This window comes from Rhinichthys klamathensis, unplaced genomic scaffold, assembly GCF_029890125.1.
Source record: "Rhinichthys klamathensis goyatoka isolate OS25496 unplaced genomic scaffold, OSU_Roscu_1.1 h1tg000334l_1, whole genome shotgun sequence".
Classification (NCBI taxonomy): Eukaryota; Metazoa; Chordata; class Actinopteri; order Cypriniformes; family Leuciscidae; genus Rhinichthys; species Rhinichthys klamathensis.
In genome coordinates, this window is record NW_026606849.1 from 510001 (window position 1) to 523108 (window position 13108).

Sequence of the window (13108 nt, forward strand, 5' to 3'; positions counted from 1 at the left end):
AGTTAAAACCCCATCATGTCACTGATATGTGTTTTACTAAATATTAATACATCAAAAACTGTACATGATATGTGTTTTTTAAATCAAGTGATCAAAGTGCTCGTTGCCGCTGCGATCAGTGGCGCGGATACGGCTCGCGCGCACCGCACTGTCTTCACTTGGACGCGCGCTTCAATCCGTTGTGGATATCGTCGTGGATATTGATATTGCTAAATCCCACCGACCACTATGTCGGTCTGAGACAACGAGACCTAGACAAGACTGAGAGGTCCGAGACCAAGACAAGACCAAGACCTAAGACCGTCAAGGCCGTGACAAGACCGAGACCACGTAAAAGTGGTCTTGAGACCAAGACCGGTCTCAAGACATGCATCACTAGATTTAGCAGAGCACAGGTGGATCTCTTTGCCTCAGAGACCTTGACCCACTGCCCCTTGTGGTTCTCCTGGACAGAGAAGTCCAGCCCGTTGGGTCAGGATGCGCTAGCGCATGCCTGGCCAGATCTTCTACTCTATGCCTTTCTCCCAACCCCCTTAATTCTGCCAACTCTCCACAGAATACTTCAAGGGCACCACAGGATGTTCCTAGTGGCACCAAACTGGCCAGGCAGACCTTGGTTCCCAATGTTAAGCAGGATTCTCAAAGGGGAGCCCATGGAGCCTACCCAGGGGACAGGACCTGCTCCTTCGGTTGCAGGGGCAGATTTGGCACCCAAGCCCAGATCGTCTACATTCGAATTACTGTTGAAGTCTTGTGATGTTAAGGTGCAAAACACAATCCTGAATTCTAGGGCACCTTCCACCAGGAATATCAATGCTTGTAGGTGGAAGCTTTTCACTGATTGGTGTACACTAAGAAGGTTGGTCCCAGAGCACTGCCCTGTGCCATGGTGTTATGTTTTCTGCAGTCCCTGCTAGACAACAACAGGGCTCCCGATACCCTAAAGTTATATGTGGCTGCAATTTCTGCCCAGCATGTAAAGGTAAATGATCAATCACTAGGGTCACATATTCTAATCACTCGGTTTCTGAAAGGTGCTCAGCGATTGCACCCTGCTCCAACTGTTAGGGTGCCCTCATGGGACCTCAGTCTGGTTTTAAGAACACTTACACAACAACACTTACACAAGCCAATGGAGCATTGTGACCTGAAGTGGCTCTTAATAAAGACTGCATTCCTTTTGGCAATAACGTCAGCCTAACGCATTGGTGAGCTCCACGCATTGTCAACCAATACGTCCTGTATGCGTTGGAATGCGGATGGAACAATGGTGACATTGTGGCCTAACCCCTCATTCCTACTCAAAAGGCTCTCAACATCATTTAGGAATCAACCAATTGAGTTGGTAGCACTCAATCGTTCTGTGTCTGACACACAAGATGGCAATCAAACTGAACAATTATGTTCAGTGCGAGCCCTTCCGGTCTATCTCAACTCTTTCTCTGCGACGGCGGGCCAAGAAAATTCAACGAGAAGTATCTCAACATATTGGGCAGCATTAAAAGGTGTACCTCTAATGGACATTTGTGCGGCGGGTAATTGGTCATCCACTGATACCTTTTCCAGATACTACAGAGTTAATGTGGCAGCCTTGGTGCTATGGAAGCGGCAGTCCTGTTGGGACCCTCAACTTCTGCTCAGGGTTAGGAGTAGCCTCCTCGTGACCTTGTTGTTATGAGCCATCCAGTGGGAAGCACTGCCTCTGGCGGTCAGTAAGAACGAAATAGAATGAGAGTTACGTATGTACCTACGGTTCTATGAGTTCTGGATGACCGGCAGAGCTCCGTTACTCGGAGTCTCGCGAGAGGATACTGTAGAGACAGTTCGCGGGATGTCACGGGGTTCAATAGAGGGGATCCCCATGACATACCTGGTCATGTGATGACTTTGTTGTTATTAGACTCGACCTGTGCATGAGCAAGAGAGATAATATTCAGTGGGAAGCACTGCCTCTGGCGGTCATCCAGAACTCATAGAAACGTAGTTACATACGTAACTCTCGTTATGTTCCGTTGGTTATAGTTTTCATGGACATTAAGTTTGTTGTCATTAGTAACGTCTTCCTTTGCTTGATTTTCCCGCCACTCCTTTGTTACCATGGCCACCGTCATAATGATTTTGTTTGTTTCATCTGTGTATTGTTAATTACCTTTAATTGTGTCAATTGTGTTAATTGTGTAACACAGAGCCTTGAGCCTTTGTTAATAGTTAGAAGCTCAGATAGTTGTTCAATATGTACATGTTGGGATCTATTAAATAGATAATTAGAGAACCAAGATAAAGTTAAAGGTGCATTGCGCGCCTCTCTGAGTTTTTTCAGAACTATGCCCCCCTCTGGCGACAAGCGAAACTGCCTTACTGTCTTTGTCTTCCGTGGAGTTTGCGTTGGGGTTTATGAACTACAAGCCGGTCTCTTTGAATCCATCTTCTACTTTTGTCGAAAGTTGACTGAAGTTTTGTCGCTCGAGTTGTCTTCGCTAATACGGAGAATGGCGGCGAATACACAAACCTGCCAGACATAGCCAGGGGAGCGTGAACGCGCATGACGTCACACCCGTCTCACGTTCCGGCCCGAATCCCTCTTATTTATTTTACTGTACAGGATTATAGAGGCAATCGCAGTGATCAGAGAAGGGCTCGTTCAGCCCATCAGGCAATTGTTTAAGCATGTATGGGTTAGAAAAACGGGTATTTTTAACATGAAATGTTGCGCAATGCACCTTTAAATTAGATGCGCCAATAATACTACATAATCTGGTTTACAGAATAGAGTGATCCACCGTATCAAAAGCCTTCGCAAGATAAAAAAAATAGCTGCACAAAATTTTTGTTTATCTAGAGCATTAATATCATTCATAACTTTTACAGCTGCTGTAATGCAACTGAATGATGAACGAAACCAGATATTTAAGATGGAAAACACTTGAATGAATCTCAAAAAGTCCAGTGTCATCAGTTTCTGTCAGAAAAAGTGAATGGGATTCGGGAAGTGTGTGTCCAAAGTCATTTGTTCCGTTGTCTAACTGGCGCTGGTGACAAACCGAAGCTGAAGTTAGTCAGTGGGAAGGAATTCTGACAAACACAAGAGCCGGGAAGAAGGCTTGGTTTACCAGCGAAGAAGACAAGGCTAAGTCTTTGTTCCAGAAGGAACCAACAAGGAGCCATTCACACACACAGACACACACACACACACACACACACACACACACACACACACACACACACACACACACACACACACACACACACACACACACACACAGACACACACACACACACACACTGTACTGCACTGCTCATGAATGCCCATGTCGAACGAAACAAACGCAGCCGCTCTGTGAACTTCATATGTGGGCTGTGAACAATTTGAGATATTCCTGATTAACAAGGTGAATACTGAATAAACCCCAAACTAACCCAGATCACACTTCATGACGAGATGCCAAATAAATATACTTCTCTCACATAGTTTTACATATTGCCTTACAAACTTGCACAGTTTTAAAATATCAATTTATATCAAGTACTTACACTTTAAAGTGTACTTTCATAAACTAAAAATGTGGTACAAGTATCCCAGACAGCAACATAGTGTCGGCCCAGATCCGGCCCACATCCGGGCCGTGTGGAATCCATGTGTACCGGATCTGGGCCGACACTATGTTGCTGTCTGGGATTCAGCTAGTAAACTATCAAGTTCACTTGTAGTATAGTTGCAGTTAGAGATGCACCAATTACAATTTTCTAGGCCGATCCCGATTTCCGATTTTTCCTTGAGTTTGACCTGCCGATACCGATTTTAGCCGATTCCGATTTCATTTTTTCAAACCACTTTACAGCACACACACATATTTATTTTCTATCTTCTCTTTAATAGAACATTTTTTGAACAGATAATCGCTATAAAATAGAACTATATAAATTACTCCTGGTGTGGGAAATCCACACACATCTAAAGTGCAGTGCTATGGAAGAACCATTTCCTTTTCACATCCAATATCCAACTAAACACACACACACACACACACACACACACACACACACGCCTATTGCAATCACTTGTACATCAATGGCAAGTTATATTTCTCAAACAGTTCTTCTCTCATCTGACACATGTCCAGCCAGGCTAAACAGGACAAGTGGAGCATGTGCAGGGAAACGATTGGGAAATAATAAAAACAAGTTTAAATGGGTACATTTTCTATAAATATTTTTGAGTCTTCATTTTCTTTTCTGACATAGCCTAGCCTACTTCAGTTCTTGTTAAAACACACCAGACATGCAAATTCTGTGCATTTTGGGCACTTTTTGGATGAGATCATATTTATTTTGTCCATCAAAAGTGTGTTTTCACTTAAATTGAGCGCAGCAAAAATAGACTCGGCGCCGAAACCCGCGCTTCACTGTTGCTCACGCGACGCCCCTGCTCGACGCTCACGCGCTGCTCCGGCTCCCGGTGTGAATGCACTCATTGATTAACATGCACGCCGAACAAAAAAAAACAAAAAAACGTGCTGCTCCCGCTTGCGGTGTGAAGCGGTCGTAATTCACGAGGTTTCCTACATATGCGTTCCATGTGCACGTGTAATCCTGATGTTGCGTGATGTTAATCATGCGGTGCCCGAGTGCATTTGACCGGCATAAAATCGGATTATGTCAGATGACCGGCCGGTCGCCGATCCAAAAAGTGCCCAAAATGCACAGAATTTGCATGACTGGTGTGTTTTTGATCGGCCGATCACGTGAAAATCGGCCGATTCCGGTCACCAGCCGATCAATCGGTGCATCTCTAGTTGCAGTACAAATGAAAAACGTAGTTGTGTACTCAAAGTTTTCTTTGCCGGACAGATAGAATACAGACTCTTGAAAAGTGCTGGATGTGGTTAAGAAACTGCTGCTGTATATATATGTTTGGACCCTGTCATAATTCATGAAACACAGGAGTCGAGTAAACGATTACAGAATAGATCAGGTTGAGTGAATAATTCAATGACTCACTCATAAAGACTTCACTCGTTTCATTACTGGATGAATCAGCGTTTTTGAACAAATCTCTTGAATGAATGATTCAATGACTCGCTCATAAAGACTTCACTCGTTTCATTACTGGATGAATCAGCGTTTTTGAACAAATCTCTTGAATGAATGATTCAATGACAAACACATATTTTAACAGTCGCTTGGCGCCACCTACTGGTGTAACGATGTAATGATACAACCTTCATTTGAAGCATAAAGTTTCTTTCCAAAGGTGATTTAGGCTACTCTATTTTACTGTATCTAAACAAAATATCTATACATGACAACGGTTCTCTCCTGTCAAAGCTTTAGAGTCGAATCGCTGTCATTCAGGAATGAGATCATGTGTGTGTGTTTGAATCGAGATCGCAATCTTTTATCGAGTAATCGTGCAGCTCTGCAAACACTAAACCGGACAGTATCTGGGTAAGCAAACTGATGCCATCAACCAAAAATCATATTTACTGTATTATCTGAAAACACCCTCAGTCTGGTCCCTGTGCATATGGAAATAATAATTAAGATTCGTACCACTGTGTGTGTGTGTGTGTGTGCTCCTGTACTTCATCACCTGCTGAAACCCACATGACTCACAGATCAGCAGATTTAACCCTTCAAACACGAAAGCACAAAAGTTGTTTTGATGAAGTACACAACATCTGAGTTGAGACACAATCACTGCACCAACAATAGTTATTTCCTACTAAAGAGACGCAAACGCAAAATAAAAATGCTTATTATGCCTTTTTTGTCATAAAGCATTCTTTAAAATCGAGTCAAGAACCCTAAAACCTCATTAAAGTTTATATATATTATAACTCTTTAAACTCATTGAATTTAATAGAGTTAAACTGAGATTTTGATTAAATATACGTAATAGGAACAAACACGCCTATCATGTCAATAATCTCCTCATTTACAGACTTCGGTTTTACCATAACCACCCCAGGAAAGGGGAGTATCATTAGTGGGGGGTTAAGACATTTATAAATCATACATGTTGGCTTTACAAGCTGACCTTCACCGTCATAAAGATATTAGCGTTCGAGTAGCAGGAGAATGGAGACGCATATGTGCGCGCGCGTTAGTAAAGTCAGTGCGCGCGCGCGCGTGCTCTACCTGTGCTGTCGGACACGCGCTCTCTGAGGCTGCAGGTGAAGACATGTTCCTCTCTGTTGCTTTCTGGGGAACTTCAGGCTCTTCTGCTGCTCTCATGTCTTCAGTGCCGGATCAGCACACACACACACACACTCCTCCATCTGTGCATGACCCACAGGAACTGTTACACTGACCGCTTTTGGTGTGTTATTGAGCGCGTGGGTCGCTGCAACAGTTTCGTCTCGGACTGACAGCGCGCGCACATGTATGCCCTGACACACACACACACACACACACACACACACACACACACACACACACACACACACACACACACACACACACACACACACACACACACACACACACACAGCGAGAGCGTGACTTTGGTGGGAGATATTTGCCCTCACATTGGACGGATAGCAGTTGCATTCAATTCCCTCGTTTAACTCTTTCCCTGCCCGCGGGGTTAAACGTTTGCTTGGCACCGCCAACATTTTTTATCTTTTTTTTTTTTTTTACAAAACTTTCATGGCCAGAATATTTTGTTGCATGAATATCTGAACATGCAATATGTCAAAAGAAAGAACAGACCCTCTACTTTTTATTCGCTTCATGCATTCTTTATCAACACTTAAATGTGGGTAAGTTTAATAAAAAAACTAAATTTTGAACCAAAATCATAGAAAATCATGTTTTTTTATCAAAGACAGATCGGAATCAGATCGCTGATCAAACACAGATGTAGAAGATCATCAAACACAGCAATTAACCCTTCCTGGGTTCGACATTTCATTCAGTAACTTCAGGCAGTTTTGATTTATATGCTGTGTAATGTTGATGATGGTGTTATGGTTATTATACATATGCTATCGCTTGTTTCTGTTTCTTTTTCGCATATTTGATCAGGAGATCAAGTTATTATCTGAACGTCATTTCATACCAAGTAGAATAGTTCAGGGTAGGTTTATTTCTGAAGATCAATTTCTATATAGAAAAAAAGCTTAAAGTCCCCCTGTAGTCAATCATTTCATCCCATAAAACTCATCTTTGATCACCAAAATTACATATTAAATTTTTTTTCGTCACGCCTTAATTTATCTTCAATGTAATTCGACACCTTATTTAGTGTAGCCTACATGGTTCTATGAATATGCAAATGAGCCCCGCCTCCACTCACTCCCTCAGCTCAGAGATCCACTGGTTGACGATCACACGTTGATCTGATTGGTTACAAGGTCGTTTGTGACGTCAGAAACACCAGCGATTTCAAACCGTGTTTTTGAGACTGTCTTTGGTTCACTGCAGTTTTAAGGAGGAAATACTCAGCAATGCTGTCGACTTATGAACTTACACACGGTGTGTCTTAAAGCGCATTAATAACACCACATAGACTTACAAACAATATTAAACGCTGGATTTACACCACAGGGGGACTTTAACAGTTTTGGTCACAAAACGCTATTTGAACATTTCCAATCAGGTGGAAAAAATAGAGCAGATTTACATTAGAACATGTCAGATGCAAAATGGAGACCTACTAATACCAAGAAAACAATTACCAAAATTCAAATCGCAAAAATGTAAAGGTAAAGTACAATATAAGCCTATATCAGGCCATTGATTTAGTAAACAAACCGGCCGTTTTTCCTCCGAAGCGTTTCCCTAATGCAGCGACTACAGTCGGAGAATATCACAAACCATGAAGGATTTCATCATGCTTCCTCTGTAAATGAGGCTTTATCTGGATAATGTTTTCATACTCGTGTCCAATAGCGAGTGGGCGTCGACACTGTTTCCTGCGCAGTGACCGTTAGCCAATCAGAACACGGGCAAGCCTTAAAGGGGCGGTGCCTTAAAAACGCATCATCTCCGACAGAGGCTCGGAATGAAGACTGGAAAATAATCGTTTTTATACGTTTTTTTTTTTTTTTTTTTTTTTTTGTGAACCACAAGTCACATAAAAAACGCTTTAAAACAACTGTGACTGCTTTCTCACGGACTTATAGTCATTTTATTGTGTTCGTTTGTTTACAGCTATTACAAAAATGTAATGAAACTTTAGTTTGGTTGACAATTCCCCAGAAAAATTATAATAACTTCGACTTTTTCAACAGTTTAAACCATCACACACACTAAACATGTCAGAGAAAACACAAAACCTTAACATTAAAGATGAAAACAGTTGTCTAACAGTGGCGTTCTGTGCTTGCTTCACTCCGGATACACAATATTAATAAAACACTGAATTGATGATTTCCAGTGATGATATCTATGAGGATTGAACATTAACATGGTCAAATAAACCCCTGCATATGTTTCCAATCACACTTATGTCGTAATTATCAGTATCACTATAAAAGCTTTATTATGCGATATAAATGCAAATGTATCATCAGAATAAGGGCCATTTTTATCTATAGTTTTGCATAATTGTCAGTATTTAATACAGAAAACAAAGAGAAAAGCTTTTAAAAGAATTAAAAACAGAGAAACAAGAAGCATTTCTAAAGTCGTTTAATTTCCAGCAGTTAAAAACACAGTTGAGAAGAAATGAACACAAAAACCCAGAAACATAATATAGTAAAACATGCAGTCCACACATTCAAAATATCTCAAAAATGCAATTTCTGATAGTTATCAGGACAGTAATAACCGCCTCTTCATAACTCGTGTGCTCATTGCATAATCCTGCGATATGAACTCAACTCTGTAATATTTAACACACACTAATGTTCTTCACTGAAGAGCATTTCTGCAAGGAATATTATTATGACATAAATAACAGTGTATGAAATATACAGTTCGCATACAATATATACAAATGCATCCATAACCTGTCAAGATGTAATACTATATTTTATTATATTACAGAAGGTTTTACTCTAACCTTCACTTAAATATATCATCATACATAACTAGTGTAATAATTAGTATGCATATATTTTAGCTGAACATGCGAGCATAATTAAAGAGAGGGCATTAATAATAACGCTCAAGTTTATATGAATAAAAACTAAGGCACATTAAAAAAATGTGTTTGGCTCAAAAACTGCAGCAAACTTGAAGGATATTAAACATATTCCATATATAATAACTACTTAACACTTCATAATACATCTTCTGACATCAACTATTGACACCTTTATTATTATAGGCGACTAAGAAATGTTCCGATTTATAAAATTGATGATTTGGTCATTATTATTTCAAAAAAGCAACAATAATAATAACAACAATCATAATAGCTGATTGATTGTCTTTACTATATCATATGAATTGTTGCTGTTTTTATGCATGTTGAAGTGGAAACAGGACAGATGTTACACATGTATTATATAATAAAAGAAATCATTGAGCCAAAAATATCATTTAATGAAAACATTAATTATGATTAATGTTCTTCAGTTCTAAAACACAATAAAAATGCTAAATAATAATGTAAAAGTGTTGCAGCGGATTTAAAACTGCTACTGTATCTGTTCAAGTCTCAGAGAACTATGACCAAAAACATCCAGGATATTGAATAATGTCCACTTGAGTGTGTGTGTGTGTGTGTGTGTTAATACTGGTGTTTCCACAGACTGATCTGTTTATCCAGACCTCCAGTGATGATGGAGCTGCACTGATCGTTCATCCACACACACGTCACTGCACCTGAGGGAGCACAGCACACTGGGGTTAGGGGTGACGTCATCACTACACATGTTCCCTACACAGGCGTCATCACTACACATGTTCCCTACACAGGCGTCATCACTACACAGGCGTCATCACTACACATGTTCACTACACAGGCGTCATCACTACACATGTTCCCTACACAGGCGTCATCACTACACAGGCGTCATCACTACACATGTTCCCTACACAGGCGTCATCACTACACATGTTCCCTACACAGGCGTCATCACTACACATGTTCCCTACACAGGCGTCATCACTACACAGGCGTCATCACTACACGTTCCCTACACAGGCGTCATCACTACACATGTTCCCTACACAGGCGTCATCACTACACATGTTCCCTTCACAGGCGTCATCACTACACATGTTCCCTACACAGGCGTCATCACTACACATGTTCCCTACACAGGCGTCATCACTACACATGTTCCCTACACAGGCGTCATCACTACACGTTCCCTACACAGGCGTCATCACTACACATGTTCCCTACACAGGCGTCATCACTACACATGTTCCCTACACAGGCGTCATCACTACACGTTCCCTACACAGGCGTCATCACTACACATGTTCCCTACACAGGCGTCATCACTACACATGTTCCCTACACAGGCGTCATCACTACACAGGCGTCATCACTACACATGTTCCCTACACAGGCGTCATCACTACACGTTCCCTACACAGGCGTCATCACTACACATGTTCCCTACACAGGCGTCATCACTACACATGTTCCCTACACAGGCGTCATCACTACACATGTTCCCTACACAGGCGTCATCACTACACATGTTCCCTTCACAGGCGTCATCACTACACATGTTCCCTACACAGGCGTCATCACTACACATGTTCCCTACACAGGCGTCATCACTACACATGTTCCCTACACAGGCGTCATCACTACACATGTTCCCTTCACAGGCGTCATCACTACACATGTTCCCTACACAGGCGTCATCACTACACATGTTCCCTACACAGGCGTCATCACTACACATGTTCCCTACACAGGCGTCATCACTACACAGGCGTCATCACTACACATGTTCCCTACACAGGCGTCATCACTACACGTTCCCTACACAAGCGTCATCACTACACATGTTCCCTACACAGGCGTCATCACTACACATGTTCCCTACACAGGCGTCATCACTACACATGTTCCCTACACAGGCGTCATCACTACACATGTTCCCTACACAGGCGTCATCACTACACATGTTCCCTTCACAGGCGTCATCACTACACATGTTCCCTACACAGGCGTCATCACTACACATGTTCCCTACACAGGCGTCATCACTACACATGTTCCCTTCACAGGCGTCATCACTACACATGTTCCCTACACAGGCGTCATCACTACACGTTCCCTACACAGGCGTCATCACTACACATGTTCCCTACACAGGCGTCATCACTACACATGTTCCCTACACAGGCGTCATCACTACACATGTTCCCTACACAGGCGTCATCACTACACGTTCCCTACACAGGCGTCATCACTACACATGTTCCCTACACAGGCGTCATCACTACACATGTTCCCTTCACAGGCGTCATCACTACACATGTTCCCTACACAGGCGTCATCACTACACATGTTCCCTACACAGGCGTCATCACTACACATGTTCCCTACACAGGCGTCATCACTACACATGTTCCCTACACAGGCGTCATCACTACACATGTTCCCTACACAGGCGTCATCACTACACATGTTCCCTTCACAGGCGTCATCACTACACATGTTCCCTACACAGGCGTCATCACTACACATGTTCCCTACACAGGCGTCATCACTACACATGTTCCCTACACAGGCGTCATCACTACACATGTTCCCTACACAGGCGTCATCACTACACATGTTCCCTACACAGGCGTCATCACTACACATGTTCCCTACACAGGCGTCATCACTACACGTTCCCTACACAGGCGTCATCACTACACATGTTCCCTACACAGGCGTCATCACTACACATGTTCCCTACACAGGCGTCATCACTACAAATGTTCCCTACACAGGCGTCATCACTACACAGGCGTCATCACTACACAGGTGTCATCACTACACAGGTGTCATCACTACACATGTTCCCTACACAGGCGTCATCACTACACATGTTCCCTACACAGGCGTCATCACTACACATGTTCCCTACACAGGCGTCATCACTACACATGTTCCCTACACAGGCGTCATCACTACACAGGCGTCATCACTACACATGTTCCCTACAAAGGCGTCATCACTACACATGTTCCCTACACAGGCGTCATCACTACACATGTTCCCTACACAGGCGTCATCACTACACAGGCGTCATCACTACACATGTTCCCTACACAGGCATCACTACACATGTTCCCTACACAGGCATCATCACTACAAATGTTCCCTACACAGGTATCACTACACATGTTCCCTACACAGGCATCATCACTACACATGTTCCCTACACAGGCATCATCACTACACGTTCCCTACACAGGCATCATCACTACACATGTTCCCTACACAGGCAACATCACTACACGTTCCCTACACAGGCTTCATCACTACACGTTCCTTACACAGGCGTCATCACTACACATGTTCCCTACACAGGCATCATCACTACACATGTTCCCTACACAGGCATCACTACACATGTTCCCTTGACAGGCATCATCACTACACATGTTCCCTACACAGGCGTCATCACTACACGTTCCCTACACAGGCGTCATCACTACACATGTTCCCTACACAGGCGTCATCACTACACATGTTCCCTACACAGGCGTCATCACTACACAGGCCTCATCACTACACATGTTCCCTACACAGGCATCACTACACATGTTCCCTACACAGGCATCATCACTACACATGTTCCCTACACAGGCATCACTACACATGTTCCCTACACAGGCATCATCACTACACAGGCGTCATCACTACACATGTACCCTACACAGGCATCACTACACATGTTCCCTACACAGGCATCATCACTACACATGTTCCAGAGAGAACACTCTAGAACGTTCCCTACACAGAGCGCTGTACTCTAGAACGTTCTCTACACAGAGAGAACACTCTAGAACATTCTCTACACAGAGAGAACACTCTAGAACATTCTCTACACAGAGAGAACACTCTAGAACATTATCTACACAGAGAACACTCTAGAACGTTCCCTAACACAGGGCGCTTCACTCTAGAACGTTCCCTATATAGGGCGCTTCACTCTAGAACGTTCTCTACACAGAGCGCTGCACTCTAGAACATTCT

General features: G+C 42.8%; 3 protein-coding genes across 10 annotated transcripts in view; 1 reads left to right on the forward strand and 2 right to left on the reverse strand.

The window, feature by feature from the left end:
* The window catches only part of camk2d1 (calcium/calmodulin-dependent protein kinase (CaM kinase) II delta 1), a 381234-nt gene extending 379646 nt beyond the window's left edge, over positions 1-1588 (forward strand). For all 6 annotated transcript variants that reach the window (XM_056272313.1, XM_056272318.1, XM_056272315.1 and 3 more), the window contains one exon: positions 1578-1588. In XM_056272313.1, the coding sequence (XP_056128288.1) occupies positions 1578-1581 (4 nt within the window). In that variant the 3' untranslated portion in view covers positions 1582-1588. The remainder of the gene's footprint in view (positions 1-1577) is intronic.
* ank2b (ankyrin 2b, neuronal) overlaps positions 1-6248 on the reverse strand; it is a 287922-nt gene extending 281674 nt beyond the window's left edge. Inside the window, exon 1 of the mRNA XM_056272303.1 lies at positions 6139-6248. Within this exon, the coding sequence (XP_056128278.1) occupies positions 6139-6234 (96 nt within the window). The 5' untranslated portion in view covers positions 6235-6248. The remainder of the gene's footprint in view (positions 1-6138) is intronic.
* Positions 6249-8619: 2371 nt separating this feature from the next.
* nsmaf (neutral sphingomyelinase (N-SMase) activation associated factor) overlaps positions 8620-13108 on the reverse strand; it is a 40957-nt gene continuing 36468 nt past the window's right edge. For all 3 annotated transcript variants that reach the window (XM_056272332.1, XM_056272334.1, XM_056272333.1), the window contains one exon: positions 8620-9774. In XM_056272332.1, the coding sequence (XP_056128307.1) occupies positions 9680-9774 (95 nt within the window). In that variant the 3' untranslated portion in view covers positions 8620-9679. The remainder of the gene's footprint in view (positions 9775-13108) is intronic.